This window comes from Aythya ferina, assembly GCF_964211825.1.
Source record: "Aythya ferina genome assembly, chromosome: 32".
In the NCBI taxonomy this organism is placed as follows: Eukaryota; Metazoa; Chordata; class Aves; order Anseriformes; family Anatidae; genus Aythya; species Aythya ferina.
This window is the reverse complement of record NC_140329.1, coordinates 626946-640334: the sequence shown is the minus strand read 5'-3', so window position 1 is coordinate 640334 and position 13389 is coordinate 626946. Positions and strand designations below refer to the sequence as shown.

General features: G+C 50.8%; 1 protein-coding gene across 1 annotated transcript; it reads left to right on the top strand.

The window, feature by feature from the left end:
• Positions 1-904: 904 nt before the first annotated feature.
• On the top strand, positions 905-5767 carry LOC311425580 (olfactory receptor 14I1-like; the record flags this gene model as incomplete). The annotated part of the gene is made up of 2 exons (XM_084501523.1): positions 905-1206; positions 5503-5767. 2 exons carry the CDS (start codon positions 905-907, stop codon positions 5765-5767), a joined length of 567 nt encoding a protein of 188 aa, XP_084357649.1.
• Positions 5768-13389: the final 7622 nt, after the last annotated feature.

The following is a 13389-nucleotide window of genomic DNA, read 5'->3' as shown; positions in this document are numbered from 1 at the left end:
GACACCTTCCCCTTAGCAATCTCCTGGTCTCCTTTCTCATCGAGCATAGATCTCCAGCCATAATGTCATTGAAATTTTATTAGCTGCTTTGTACTCACTGCAGTTTTGGGGATGAGAATTCAGGTGCAGCTCAAATACTGATAATGTTCCTGTCACTCAGGTATGTCCATGAAAAAAGCATCGATGTTTCTTCCAAACTTTTGGGCCTCTGGGAAATGTTTGTGTGGCTGGGAATGAGCTGGCTCTCTGTTCAGGACATCACATCTAATGTTTGACTCTTTACATGGGGCTTCTGCTGGGCTGCAGGCTGCCATGCAGAAGGGCACAACTCTGCCCTAGCAGCTCTGTGTTATCTAGCAGTGCAATGGAGAAGACACGTCAGTCCTGAGGCCATAGAAATGTTGCTGAACGGTTGTATATGGGCAGCTGCTGTGATCCCTGTGTGTCCCTGGGGAAAAGCAGAGTGCTGAGATCCTCCTCAGATGTGATGAGATGGGTGAGGGGTTTGGAGATGCGCACTTTGAACTGGATTCCTCCACTCTCAGTAGCATTAAAGGTCTATTCAGAGGAACACCTAAGTGTGACCAACCTCCCGAGGTGCCTGCACGGGGCAGCTGAGACCAGGACTGATTGATACAACTTCTGTCCTCACTCTGCCCTGAGGAACAGTCCCTTTGCCTTGGAGGACCCCCAAGATTTCACTTGGTGGGCAGTACACCAAGGATTTCTACCTTAAAGAACTTCTCAGGTGTGTAGGACAAGTACAAAAAAATACACAAAACATTATGCACCAAGCCCTGCAATTGAGTGAATTTCTGCAACAATGATAAGTTCCTTTATATATCATATCTACACAAATGTTTTTATTTCCTTTTAGACTGGCCTCAAGGTCAAGAGACATCAGATGTCCAACAGCAGCTTCATCACCGAGTTCCTCCTCCTGCCATTTGCAGACACAAGGCAGCTGCAGCTCCTGCACTTTGCGCTCTTCCTGGGCATCTACCTGGCTGCCCTCCTGGGCAACGGCCTCATCCTCACAGCCGTAGCCTGCAACCACCGCCTCCACACCCCCATGTACTTCTTCCTCCTCAACCTCGCCCTCCTCGACCTGGGCTGCATCTCCACCACTCTGCCCAAAGCCATGGCCAATTCCCTCTGGGATACCAGGGACATTTCCTATGCAGGGTGTGCTGCCCAGGTCTTTCTCTTTCTAGTCTTCCTCTCTGCAGACTATTCTCTTCTCACCATCATGTCCTATGACTTCTACGTTGCCATCTGCAAGCCCCTGCACTACGGGAGCCTCCTGGGCAGCAGAGCTTGTGCCCAGATGGCATCAGCTGCCTGGGGCAGTGGGGTTCTCTATGCTCTGCTGGTCACTGCCAATACATTTTCACTGCCACTGGGCCGAAGCAATGCTGTGGAGCAGTTCTTCTGAGAGATCCCCCAGATCCTCAAGCTCTCCTGCTCAAATTCCTACCTCAGGAATGTTTGGGTACTTATGATTGGTGTTTCTTTAGCATCCATGTGCTTTTTTTTCATTCTTTTTTCCTATGTGCAGGTCTTCAGGGCTGTACTGAGGATGCCCTCTGAGCAGGGATGGCACAAAGCCTTTACCACGTGTCTCCCTCACCTGTTTGTGGTCTCTCTATTTGTCATCACTGGACTTTTTGCCTACATGAAGCCCTCCTCAGCCTCCTTTCCAGCCCGGGACCTGATGGTGTCATTTCTGTACTCAGTGATGCCTCCAGCACTGAACCCCCTCATCTACAGCATGAGGAACCAGGAGCTCAAGGGTGCCATTAGGAAAATGATTTCAGGAATGTTTCAGAAAAGTAATAAACTTCCCCTCTTTCTCCACAAATGACATCCTGGGTATTTGTTTCATGATCATTAGTGTTACTTTTATCTTCATTGACATTCCCATTCATTAGTTTCTTAGGAAAATGTTTTTTATATATCTACTGTCCACTGAGGAATGAAACTGCTCTGTCAGTTCTCTCTCTTTGCATCAGCTTAATAAAACAGGGTCTCCCCAGCTGACTGCCTGAATTCATGCTTCTTCTTTCAAAGCTGGTGCCAATAACATGGCTGAGGAGTGTGGTGGTTTCACACTGATGGGCAGCTGAACTCCACCACACCACGCTTTCGCCCCCCTCCTCAAAGGAACAGCCAGAGAAAACACAATGGAAAAGGGCTCCAGTTTTTTTTTTTTTTAAAAGGACAGGCAGAACACTTACCAATTGTAGTCATGGGCAAAACAGACTCAGTGTAGGGAGATTAGGATAATTTATTGAGCTTTAACTAACAGAGTGGAGCAGTGAGGATCTAAAAACAAAATAAAAACAGCTTCCCTCCTCCCCACCCTTTTGTACTTTCTTGCCTGCCTGGAGCAGTGCAGGGGAACGGGGCCTGTGGTCACTCCATGACGCTTTGTATCTGCTGCTCCTTCACAGTCACTCAGTGCCCCTGCTCTGCATGGGCTCCTCTCCACAAGCTGCAGCTCCAGCCCCGGGCCTGCTCCTGCAGGGGCTCGCCATGGTCCACAGCCTCCTTCAGGCCACGTCCACCTGCTCCATGGGCTCCAGCATGGAGATCTGCTTCGCCGTGGGACCCATGGGCTGCAGGGGCACAGCCTGCTCCACGAGGGGCCTCTTCATGGGCTGCATGGGAAATTCTGCTCCGGCACCTGGAGCACCTCCTGTCCTCCTTCTGCACTGACCTTGGTGTCTGCAGGGCTGTTCCTATCTACATGTGCTCACTCCTCTCTCCCAGCTGCTGTTGTGCAGTAGAATTTCTCCTTTCTTTAATATCCTGTTGTGGTGGTTTTACCGTGCTGGGCAGCTAAACCCCACAACCGCTCTCTCACGCCCCCTCCTTTAGATGAGGAGGGGGAGAAGTAAAGCAAAGAACAACTCACGGGTTGAGATAAGGATAATTTAATTAAAGGGAAATAATTATAATAATTAAATAAAGACTACCATGAACTAAACAATTTAACTAAGGGGAAATAAAAGGGAAAGGGGAAAAAAGGGAGGAAAACAAACAAAATAAATGAAAGCTATATGGAAGTGCAGAGGAAAGAAATTACTCTCTACTTCCCACAAATGAGCGATTATTGACCACATCCTTGAAGCAAGGCCTCAACGCACGCAGCCGGTGTTCGAGAGGAGGACCGACGTCTTCTCAACGAGAGCCCACCCCTCCCCTCTTCTTCCTGTTTCCACCTTTTATTGCTGAGTGTGACACCACATGGTATGGAATATCCCTTTGATTGGTTTAGGTCAGCTGCCCTAGTGATGTTTCTCTCCTCACTTTTTTGCCCACCCCCTAGGAGGGTTAGAGAAAGGCCCAATGCTGTTCCACTGCTGCTCAGCAGTAGACACAACACTGGTGTGATAACACTGCTGTTCCAGCTACAAGTACAGAGTACGGCACTGTATGGGTTGCTGCTGGGAAGGTTAACATTCCAGCCAGACCCAGTACACCTGTCACAGAGACACAACCAGCATTGCTTGTCAGCAATGCTCCCCGTAGCTCCCGGGGAGCTGCCCAGGGTAATACGGGGAGAAGCTGCGGGTGGAAGGAGCCCCCCCCCCCGGCAGGGCAGGGTCCTGCTGCTGGCAGGAGGCTGCTGCCTGGGGCAGCCTGCTCACAGCTCCACAGCACACTTAAAATGTTTCTGAGGGGACTTCAGAAGAGCAGATTCAGGTCAGGGAATTCATGCTGTAGTCTCAGCTTTCCTGAGCATCTGCTTTTTGTAGAGATGGTTTGAGTTTTCGCTTCTTTGACTCAGTGGAAGTAGAAATAGAGGCTGTTATTTCAGAGTACTGGCTTTGACACCTAAGCCTTCACAAGGATCATGATAAGTACCTTTACATCTGCAAAGACCATAGAAACTCCAGCCACGATGTGCAGTGTCTACAGGGTCTGTGTGACCTGGGCTCTAGGACCTGCACAGAGTGACCTGCCGCTCACAGAGCCCTGCTTCCAGGAGGTGTCTGCAGGGCAGAGCTGAGCACCCAGCGGGTGGGATGGGGGATGTGAGCTGCAGACAGGAGGCGTGGGGACAGAGACCCAGCTGCAGGCAGGGACAGCTTCAGGCAGCAGAGCCATGGGCAGGGGTGTGAGGGAGCTGCTCCCAGTATCTCCATGGCAGAGGCGATTTGGGCACCTCCCTGCCATCCGTGCATTGCTGATGCCTTCCACAGTACAGCCCCTTGGACTCTTCCCTTCCCCCAGCATAGACGTCTAGACATACTAGCATGGGAACTTGTTCATGAGTTGCCTTTGGAGTCAGTGATGTAGAGGATAATTCAGGTGCAGCTCAGACACATATCCTGCATGTTCTGCCATGGAGATATGTTAATGGAGGAAAAGCATCCATGTCATTTCCTGACTTGTAGGGTTGTGGAAATGCTGTGTGTGTGGCTGTGAATGAGCTGTCTCTGTGTTCAGGTCACCCCATGTTTAGGGCATTCCACTCTTTTCCTGCAAGGATTCTGCTGGGCTGCAGGCTGTCCTTAACTAGGGCACAGCTCTGCCATAGCAGCTCTGTGCTATGCATGGAGAAGACATGTGAGAGATAAGGGCATGGAAATGCTGCTGGACATCTCGACTAGGTCAGCTGCAATGATCTGTCTGTCTCTTGCTACGTGGGGAGAACTGAGACGATCCCCAAGAGTTGAGGAGTTTGGAGATCTGTACATTGAAATTGGATTATTTTGACCTCAGCACACTCTTACGAGGTTTGTACAAGAAATCAAGTTTTCCTCACAGAATCTGGCGTAATATCTTGCTGTATTTTCCTCCTCAGACAGGTCCCCATGCCCAAAGGACTCAAATGTCCAACATCAGCTCCATCACCAAGTTCCTCCTCCTGCCATTTGCAGACACAAGGCAGCTGCAGCTCCTGCACTTTGCGCTCTTCCTGGGCATCTACCTGGCTGCCCTCCTGGACAACAGCCTCATCCTCACTGCCGTAGCCTGCAACCACTGCCTCCACACCCCCATGTATTTCTTCCTCCTCAACCTCGCCCTCCTCGACCTGGGCTGCACCTCCACCACTGTCCCCAAAGCCATGGCCAATTCCCTCTGGGACATCAGGGTCATTTCCCATGCAGGATGTGTTGCACAGGTATTTCTATTTCTATTCTTCCTCTCAGCAGAGTATTCTGTTTTAACCATCATGGCCTATGACCACTATGTTGCCATATGCAAGCCCCTGCACTACGGGAGCCTCCTGGGCAGCAGAGCTTGTGCCCAGATGGCATCAGCTGCCTGGGGCAGTGGGGTTCTCTATTCTCTGCTGCACACTGCCAATTCACTTTCACTGCCACTCTGTGGAGGAAATACCCTGGACCAATTCTTCTGTGAAGTTCCCCAGATTCTCAAGCTCTCCTGCACAAACTCCTACCTCAGGGAAGTTTGGGTTGGCATGGTTGGTGTTTGTTTAGCATTTGGCTGTTTTGTTTTCATTGTTCTTTCCTATGTGCGTATCTTCAGGGCCGTGCTGAGGATGCCCTCTGAGCAGGGATGGCACAAAGCCTTTTCCACATGCCTCCCTCACCTGTTTGTGGTCTCCCTGTTTCTCAGCACTGGCATGTTTGCCTACCTGAAGCCTCCCTCCATCTCCTCCCCATCCTTGGACTTGGTGGTGGCAGTTCTGTACTCAGTGGTACCCCCAACATTGAACCCCCTCATCTACAGCATGAGAAACAATGAGCTCAGGAGTGCTATTAGGAAACTGATTACGTGGATTTTTTTTTAAGATTCATAATTTTTTCCTCTTTCTCCACAAATGACTTCCTTTTTTTTTTTTCCCTTGCAGGCCTGATAATTACTTTCATTCTCATTATGTTATAATAATCTTCAGTGTCATTTCCATTTATTACACTTCTAGAAAGGTATTTTATTCATCCTGCATCTCCTGAGTATTAAACTGCTCTGTTTACTCTGCACATCCTTTGCTTCCCTGCGCGTCAGCACTGTACAGCAGCACTGAGTCTCTCTTAGCATCTCCTTAATTAAACAGCATCTCTCCAATGCACTGCCTGAAATCCTGCCTCTTCTTTCAATGCTGGTACCAGCAATAGGTATGAGCAGTGTGGTGGTTTCTCACTGATGGGCAGCTAATATACCACTCTTTCACGCTGGCTTCTGAAAATAACGGACAGAGAAAATAGAGTCAAAGAGGTCTCCAGTGTTGATTCAAGGAACAGGCAGATCACTCATCAATTGCTGTTATGGGCTTAACACACTTTGTAGAGAGATTACGATGATTTATCGAGCATTGCTAACAGGCTGGATCCATGAGAAACTAAAAGCAAGGTAAAAACACCTTCCCCCTATCTACCTCTTCCACCTCCACCTAATGAGCAGTGCAGGGAAACAGGGAATGGGGGCTGCAGTCAGGCCATGATGCTTTCTCATGATGCTCCTTCATGGTCACTCTCTGTCCCACCTTCAGCGTGGGGTCCTGCCCCTGCTCCTGTGTGAGCCTCTCTCTGCAGGCTGCAGCTCTGGCCTGGTGTCTGCTGCTGTGGGGGCTCTCCATTTGCCGCAGCCCCATAGAATCATTAAGGTTGGAAAAGCAGGCACTGATGTGCTGAAGGCAGAGCAAGGGGTGACAACAGCCAAACCCCTGATGGTATAAAAGCAGTCCCTAGGGAGTGCAGCAACCCAGGACAGACTTTGGCAGTTAGTGCAGGCAGTTTGCATGGGGCAGTTCAGGCAGGGCAGGGAGGAGCGTGGGAAGGATCCTCTCCTCCCTTTCCCATCTCCGTTTCTCTTCCTTTCCTCTCCTTGGGGATCTCTGCCTTTTAAACTTATAATTCACCATGGTGGGCACCCATCACAGTGGCTGGGCTGGGGCAGCAACACAAAATGAGGGGACACAGCCTCTCTGGGATCATGTGGGCACCCAGGTGGATCCCCTGAGGGGTGAAGTGGCAGTCCAGACTGGAGACTGCAGGGCGCTCCAGAATCTGGAGGCCCCTGGGTCCTGAGGGAAGAGAGGGCTGTCATGGGTGCAGATGTGCCCTGCTCATGGAACTGCTTGAGCAGATGGCTGGGCTGCAGTGAGAAAGCAGCAGCCTGAGGGGCTCCTTGGAGTGTCTGAGGGAGACGACTAGGAGGTGTCAACCTGCCCCTTCTGAAGCCCAGCAGCCCCCTCCAAAGTCCCTGCAAGGGGTAGTAGTTGATCCAGCTGCTCACCTGCAGGACAGAGGGCTCAATCACTCACAAGAGGAAAGGGGCTGGACCCTCATCTCAGCTCGAAGCGGAAGGAGGCGTCTGACCCCAACACCCATGGTGCCACCAACTCCCACAGTGTCCTTGGGTGATAGATTTGAGGCTCTTGGGCAAGAGAAAGGAAAAGGATGATGGTCTGCACAATAGTTGGCTAATAGATGGCTACGCCATCGGTCCCTCTGCTGCTAAAGCCATCGAAGGCTTTTGCTGTTACGCCCCCCAGGTGACCTGAACGTGCCTTTTGACCCAGGCCTGTTGGCCTTGAAAAGGAGATGGACATGGGGTGGGAGCCTGTGGGATGAGGCATGAGAAAGTGCTGGATATGACAGAGCACAGTGTGAGAAGGGAGAGAATACAGGCAGGGCTGTGAGGGACAGCAGCATCTCCTATGCCCTTGGTGGGCAGAGATGTGAGCAATGGCCAAACGGCTATTCCAGACTTTCCCAGCTTCCCCCCAATTCTCCCACTTCCCTATCCCCTGGCAACCTCCCTGCCCTCATCCCAATCCAGCCCAGCAGCCCAGGCTGGGGTGGCCAAGACAGGGTTAGTGTTAGGGTTAGGATTAGGGTTAGGGTTAGGGTTACGGGTTAGGGTTAGGGTTAGGGTTAGGGTCGTTAGGGTTAGGGTTAGGGTTAGGGTTAGGGTTAGGGTTAGGTTAGGGTCATTAGGGTTAGGGTTAGGGTTAGGGTTAGGTTTAGGGTCATTAGGGTTAGTGTTAGGGTTAGGGTTTAGTGTTAGGGTTAGGGTTAGGGTTAGGGTTAGGGTTACGGGTTAGGGTTAGGGTTAGGGTTAGGGTTAGGGTTAGGGTTAGGGTTACGGGTTAGGGTTAGGGTTAGGGTTAGGGTTAGGTTTGGGGTTAGGGTTAGGGTTAGGGTTAGGGTTATGGGTTAGGGTTAGGGTTAGGGTTAGGGTTAGGGTTAGGTTTGGGGTTAGGGTTAGGGTTACGGGTTAGGGTTAGGGTTATGGTCAGGGTTAGGGTTGGGGCTAGGGTTAGGGTTAGGGCTAGGGTTAGGGTTAGGGTGAGGGTTAGGGTTAGGGTTAGGGTTAGGTTTATGGTTAGGGTTAGGGTTAGGGTTAGGGCATTGCATTTTTTTTTTTTTTAATTTATTTATTTGATGTTCATTTCATGCTTTATGTTTTCCTTTTGTATCTTTTTCTTGTGTTTTCTCTAGCCGTGCTTTACTTTTCCAGGCCATGCTTGTCATTGCTTTTCCTTATGCCGCTAGGTCTTTTCCCTAGCAGGGCTTTGCTTTGTCTTGCTCAGCTTCCATCTGCATTGCTCTCCTCTCCTGTGCCGTGCTAGGCTTCTTTTGGAGACTGTCTCACTGATTTTGCTGCTGAGTCGATTGGTAAATTTATGAACGCATAAACCGTCAGACAAAGAACTTGGCCTCCCCGCAGCCCAGCCACTGTCCCCTCGGACCCAGCGCATGGGGGCAGCAGGCCTGGCCGCCCCATATGGTCCATACTTTGTCCCTAGCCATGCGGAGAGCTGGCTTGGGTGGGCCACACTGCTAGTTGTGTGTGTGAGGTTCTCAAAGACAGTAAGGAACTACATGATTCCACAACTACGGTGGAAGAAATCCACAACAAACAACAACAAAATGTATATAGATATATAAAACCAGCTAAAGCAAGACATGGTTCTTGCCGGGTGTCACAGTGGACTAGGAGCTGTGAAGAAGGCTGAGGAGGGGGCGATCAGGGTACAGCCACTGTCCAAGTCTGGCTGCCACCTGTACACAACATGGAGCCCTCTGGTGTCCCCCCCACAGACACCTGGAACCCAAAGGAGGGCTGGCCGCCAGCTCGCTACGTTTTCTTTGCTTCTCTTTGTTTTGCCTTGCTCCGCTTTGCTTTGCTCTTGCTGGCACAGTTTTGCTTTTCCATACCTCCTTTCCTCTGCTGTTCTTGCCCCGGCTTTGCTTTGCCTCAGATTCTTTTGCTGTTTCTTTCCTGGCAATGCTTTGCATTTCCTTGTGCAAAGGAAATGCTTTCCTACGTTCCCTTGCTCTGCTTTGACTTGCTCAGCTTTCCCTTCCCTGGCCATGCTTTCCTTGGTTTAGCTTTGCTTTATAGACCTGGCACTGCTTTGCTTTTCCTACCCGTGCTGTGCTTTGCCTTGCCTCGCCTCAAACTGCTTTGCTTTCCTTTGTTTGCTTTATCTTTCCTAGTTATGGTTTGCTTTTCCTGGTGCTACTTTCCTTTGCTCAGCTTTGCCTTCCCTGGCCGTGCTTTGTTTTGTTTTATCAGGCCATGCTTCCCTTGGTTTAGCTTTGGTTTATAGACCTGGCACAAGTCTGTTAACTGGCCTTGCTCTCACCTGCAGGTACATTTATATCCATTCACCGCAAATCTTTGGACCCAGCCACACAGCCAGTTTTTAACCCAATGAAACGTAATTCTTTCCAGGCCTTAAGCAGCCAGATCCTCTGGAAGAATGCTGTGGGAAATGGTTTCAAAAGCCTTATTGAAGTTTAGGTAGACCACATCCACAGCCTTTCCCTTGTCCACTGAGCACATCACCTTCTCATAGATTTAGATCTGATTTGTCAAGCAGGTCCTGCTTTGATAAACTCAACTGGGCTTATCAAAGGGCCTGATTAGCTGGTTGTCCTGTTGTGTGATGGTACTCAAGATAATCTGCTCCATGAGTTTCCCTGGCTCAGAGGCCAGACTGACAGGCCTGTAGTTCTCGGATCATCCTTCTGTCTCTTCTTGTAGATATCCATCATACTTGCTAGTTGACAGTTGACAGGGACCTCCCCTGATAGCCAGGACTGCTGAAAAATGATGGAAAATGGCTTGGTGAGTACTTCAGCCAGCTCCCTCAGTACCAATGGGTGGATCCCATCTAGCCCCCTATACGTCTGCATATCTGGGTGGAGTAGCAGTTCTCTAACCATTTCCTCATGGATTATGAGAGCTTCATTCTGTTCGAGGTCCTTATCTACCAGCTCAGGGGCAGAGTATCAGGGTAACAACTGGTCTTGCTGCAAAACACTGAGGTAAAGAATGCACTGAGTACCTCAGCCTTTTCATCATCTCTTTTAATTCAAATGAACAAACAAACAAAAACCATTTTTATTGTCTTTAACGGTAATAGACATATTGAGCTCCAGCTGGGTTTTGGCCATTCTAATTTTTTTTCTTTGCCCAGCCTAACAACATTTAGGACTCCAGAGAAAATGATAGGGCTTCAGAGAAAATGACAGCATACATGAGAAGCACAGAAAAAGTGGAACTGGGCAACCTTCCATCCTCTACCCTTCTGTGAGCCTGTTCTGCAGCTTCATTCAACTAGTTACTCCTCTACTGTTCACACTCTCCTACAACTGCTGATACTGTTATCTTGTGAGAGCACAATTAGAATGAGACATCTCCCTGCAGATATTAACAGCTGACAGAATGTGGCATCTGTCCAGAGGAACCTTGAGAACTGCAGGATTTTCCCTATACAAACTTCTTGACATTGAGAAGGAGAAGAGCCCAGTCCTGCACTGGAGGAAGAGGAACCCCACACATCAGGGCAGACTGGGGCTGTGCTGAGTGAGCAGTGCCCAGGGCACCACGAGGGATGCCATACGAGCAGTAGTGCCTGCTCACCAGGAACCAGGCCAGCTTCCTACAGAGCTGCCTTATGAGGAGCATAGCCACCAAGAAGATCTGGATTGTCAGACTCAGCTCACATCCAGTGTGACACCACATGGACAAGTGTCTACAGCTAGCCGGTAAAGAGGTACATGGGAGTCCCTACAATATCCTGATTTGGAAAGGAGCTAAGGCTATGGAAAGGCTGAAAGTCCCAACAGGACCCAGGTCTTTGTGTCTATGGCTATGGCTGTTGTCTCTGCCAGTGAGACCTACGAGGAGAGAGCACCAGGGCCTCATTGCCTCCTTGCCCCTACCCGTGAACCAGGAAGGGGTTGTACCATTCTCCTGAACTTGGCAATGCACATCCCCATCTCCTACTGCCCCAGGAAGAGCCCTGAGCAAGGTGTAAAGGGAAAGGTTCTCTCTCCCAGAGGCAGGGTGTCAAGGTTTGGCCCTTGTGTTTGGTGAAACGCATCCACTTTGTCTACACCTCAGTGTCACCTTCACACTGTCTTTGTCTCCTTGTCCTCACTGCCTCCAATGTTCTACTCTAACGAGCTCCAAGGGGGAGCTGTGTCAGTGCTGGCCATCAGGGGGACACTCCAGGAAATATACATCTGACATGGACTTCTGAAGAGATGTCTTCAATTGTCTCTTAGTACTTGAGGTCTGTGGGCTCATCATCAAAGCCCCCAGAGGAGTAATTACAATGCCTTGGGTTGCTGAGCTGGGCCGGGCTCCTGGGACAGAGAGAGCTCCTGGCAAGAGGCCCTGGTGCAGAGAGACAGCTCTGCCCAAGAGCAGCTCCTCTGCAAAGTGCAGCAGAGCTGGGGGCTCTGACCACAGCTGGCAAGAGGAGAGGAGAGAAGGAGAGAGGGCTTGGAGGCAGTTGGGAGAGGGAGGATGCTGAACGTTGACCGCAGGAGAAATCTGCACAGCCCTTGACGAGGTAAGTGTCTGGCTGCAAAGCCATGCAGCTGCAGGTCCTGGAAGGGTCTCCTGCTGGGTCTTGTTTCTGGGAGGGCAGTGGGCAATGCAGTAGGCTTTGAGAGTCCTGCTGGATTGCACTGAGAGGTGAGGACGTCTGGCAGAAGCCTCTTGGAGTGCCCTAAGCCAGGTGCCTCCAGTCAGCCCAGAACACCCTGCCATGGCTGCCCATGCCAGGCTCTCTGTCAGCTACTCCGTAGCTCCTGCAGCCATGGAGGTGCCCCTTGGCAGGGTCCTGTTGGTGGCAGGGTGCTGCAGGGCAGCGCTGAGCACAGCCGCATGGGATGGGGTCTGTGAGCATGGGCAGGGGGAAAGAAGAGGTGGTCGCAGATCAGAAGTTCCCGGCAGGAACAGCTGCAGGCAGCAGAGAGAGGGGCAGGCGGCCAGAAGGAGCTGTTGCTAGAAACGCTGTGGAAGGGGGGATTCGGGCACCTCGTGGCCATGCCCTGCAGTGCAGATGCCTTCTCCTTGAGCAGTCCCTCCCTGGCTTCCTCTCCCCCTGCATCCCATGGGCTGTGGGGCAGGCATGGCCAGCAGAGCAGGCAGAGCTCAGACGAGGAGAAGCTCTCAAGCTCCTTCTGGCTTGCTGTGGCTCTCCTCAATTAGCAGCCATCTAATTTTTTTATTTTTTTTTTTTTTCCTCAGGGAAACACCAGAGTGGGATGGTCCTGTAGCTCAGAGGAATGACAAAAGTGACAGAGCTGCACTGGTCAGTCTTCACCAAGGCACGGTCCCTTTGCCTCCTGGCACCCACAGGATTTCTCTGGGAGTGCACGGGTAATGTAAGGGAGTTCAAGCATCCAACACCTGTCATAAGCATTAGAAGTGTTATTGAAAGCTAAATTAAAAAAAAAAAAAAAAGTGGGGGGGGGGCAAAAAAAAAAATAAAATAAAATACCTGCAGCTCTGCTCTGCATTGGGTTGTTGACAACAACACTGAAAAGCTCATGGATGTGCCAAGTGGACGGCACTTGAGTTTCTCCCATCTTCCTGCTTCCATCCTGCAGCACAGCAGGAAGGACTCCTCTGGAGCCCACAGCAGCCCCTGCTCCCAGTGCCACTATCAGCCAGCACCAGCTGGAGCTCAAGCAAGAAAGCTGCAGAAAGGTTCTCCTGCAAACAAATGCTCGGGCTGGGGGTGCTCTAAGGCTCGTAATAAGTCTCCCTCAGAGAAGTGTGTACTAACTTGTTCTGCCTTATCCTCTTCAACAGACAGCTGTGTTTAATGTCAGCAAATGCCCAATGTCAGCACCGTGAGTGAGTTCCTCCTGCTGGCATTCGCAGACAAGCGGGAGCAGAAGCTCCTGCACTTTGGGCTCTTCTTGGACATCTACCTGGCTGCCCTCCTGGGCAACGGACTCATCCTCACCGCTGTAGCCTGCGACCACCGCCTCCACACCCCCATGTACTTCTTCCTCCTCAACCTCGTCCGCCTCGACCTGGGCTGCATCTTCACCACTGCCCCCAAAGCAACAGCCAATGCCCTCTAGGACACCAGGGCCATCTCCTATCAAGGCTGTGCTGCACAAGTCCCTTTCATAGTCTTCTTTTTTGATGCAG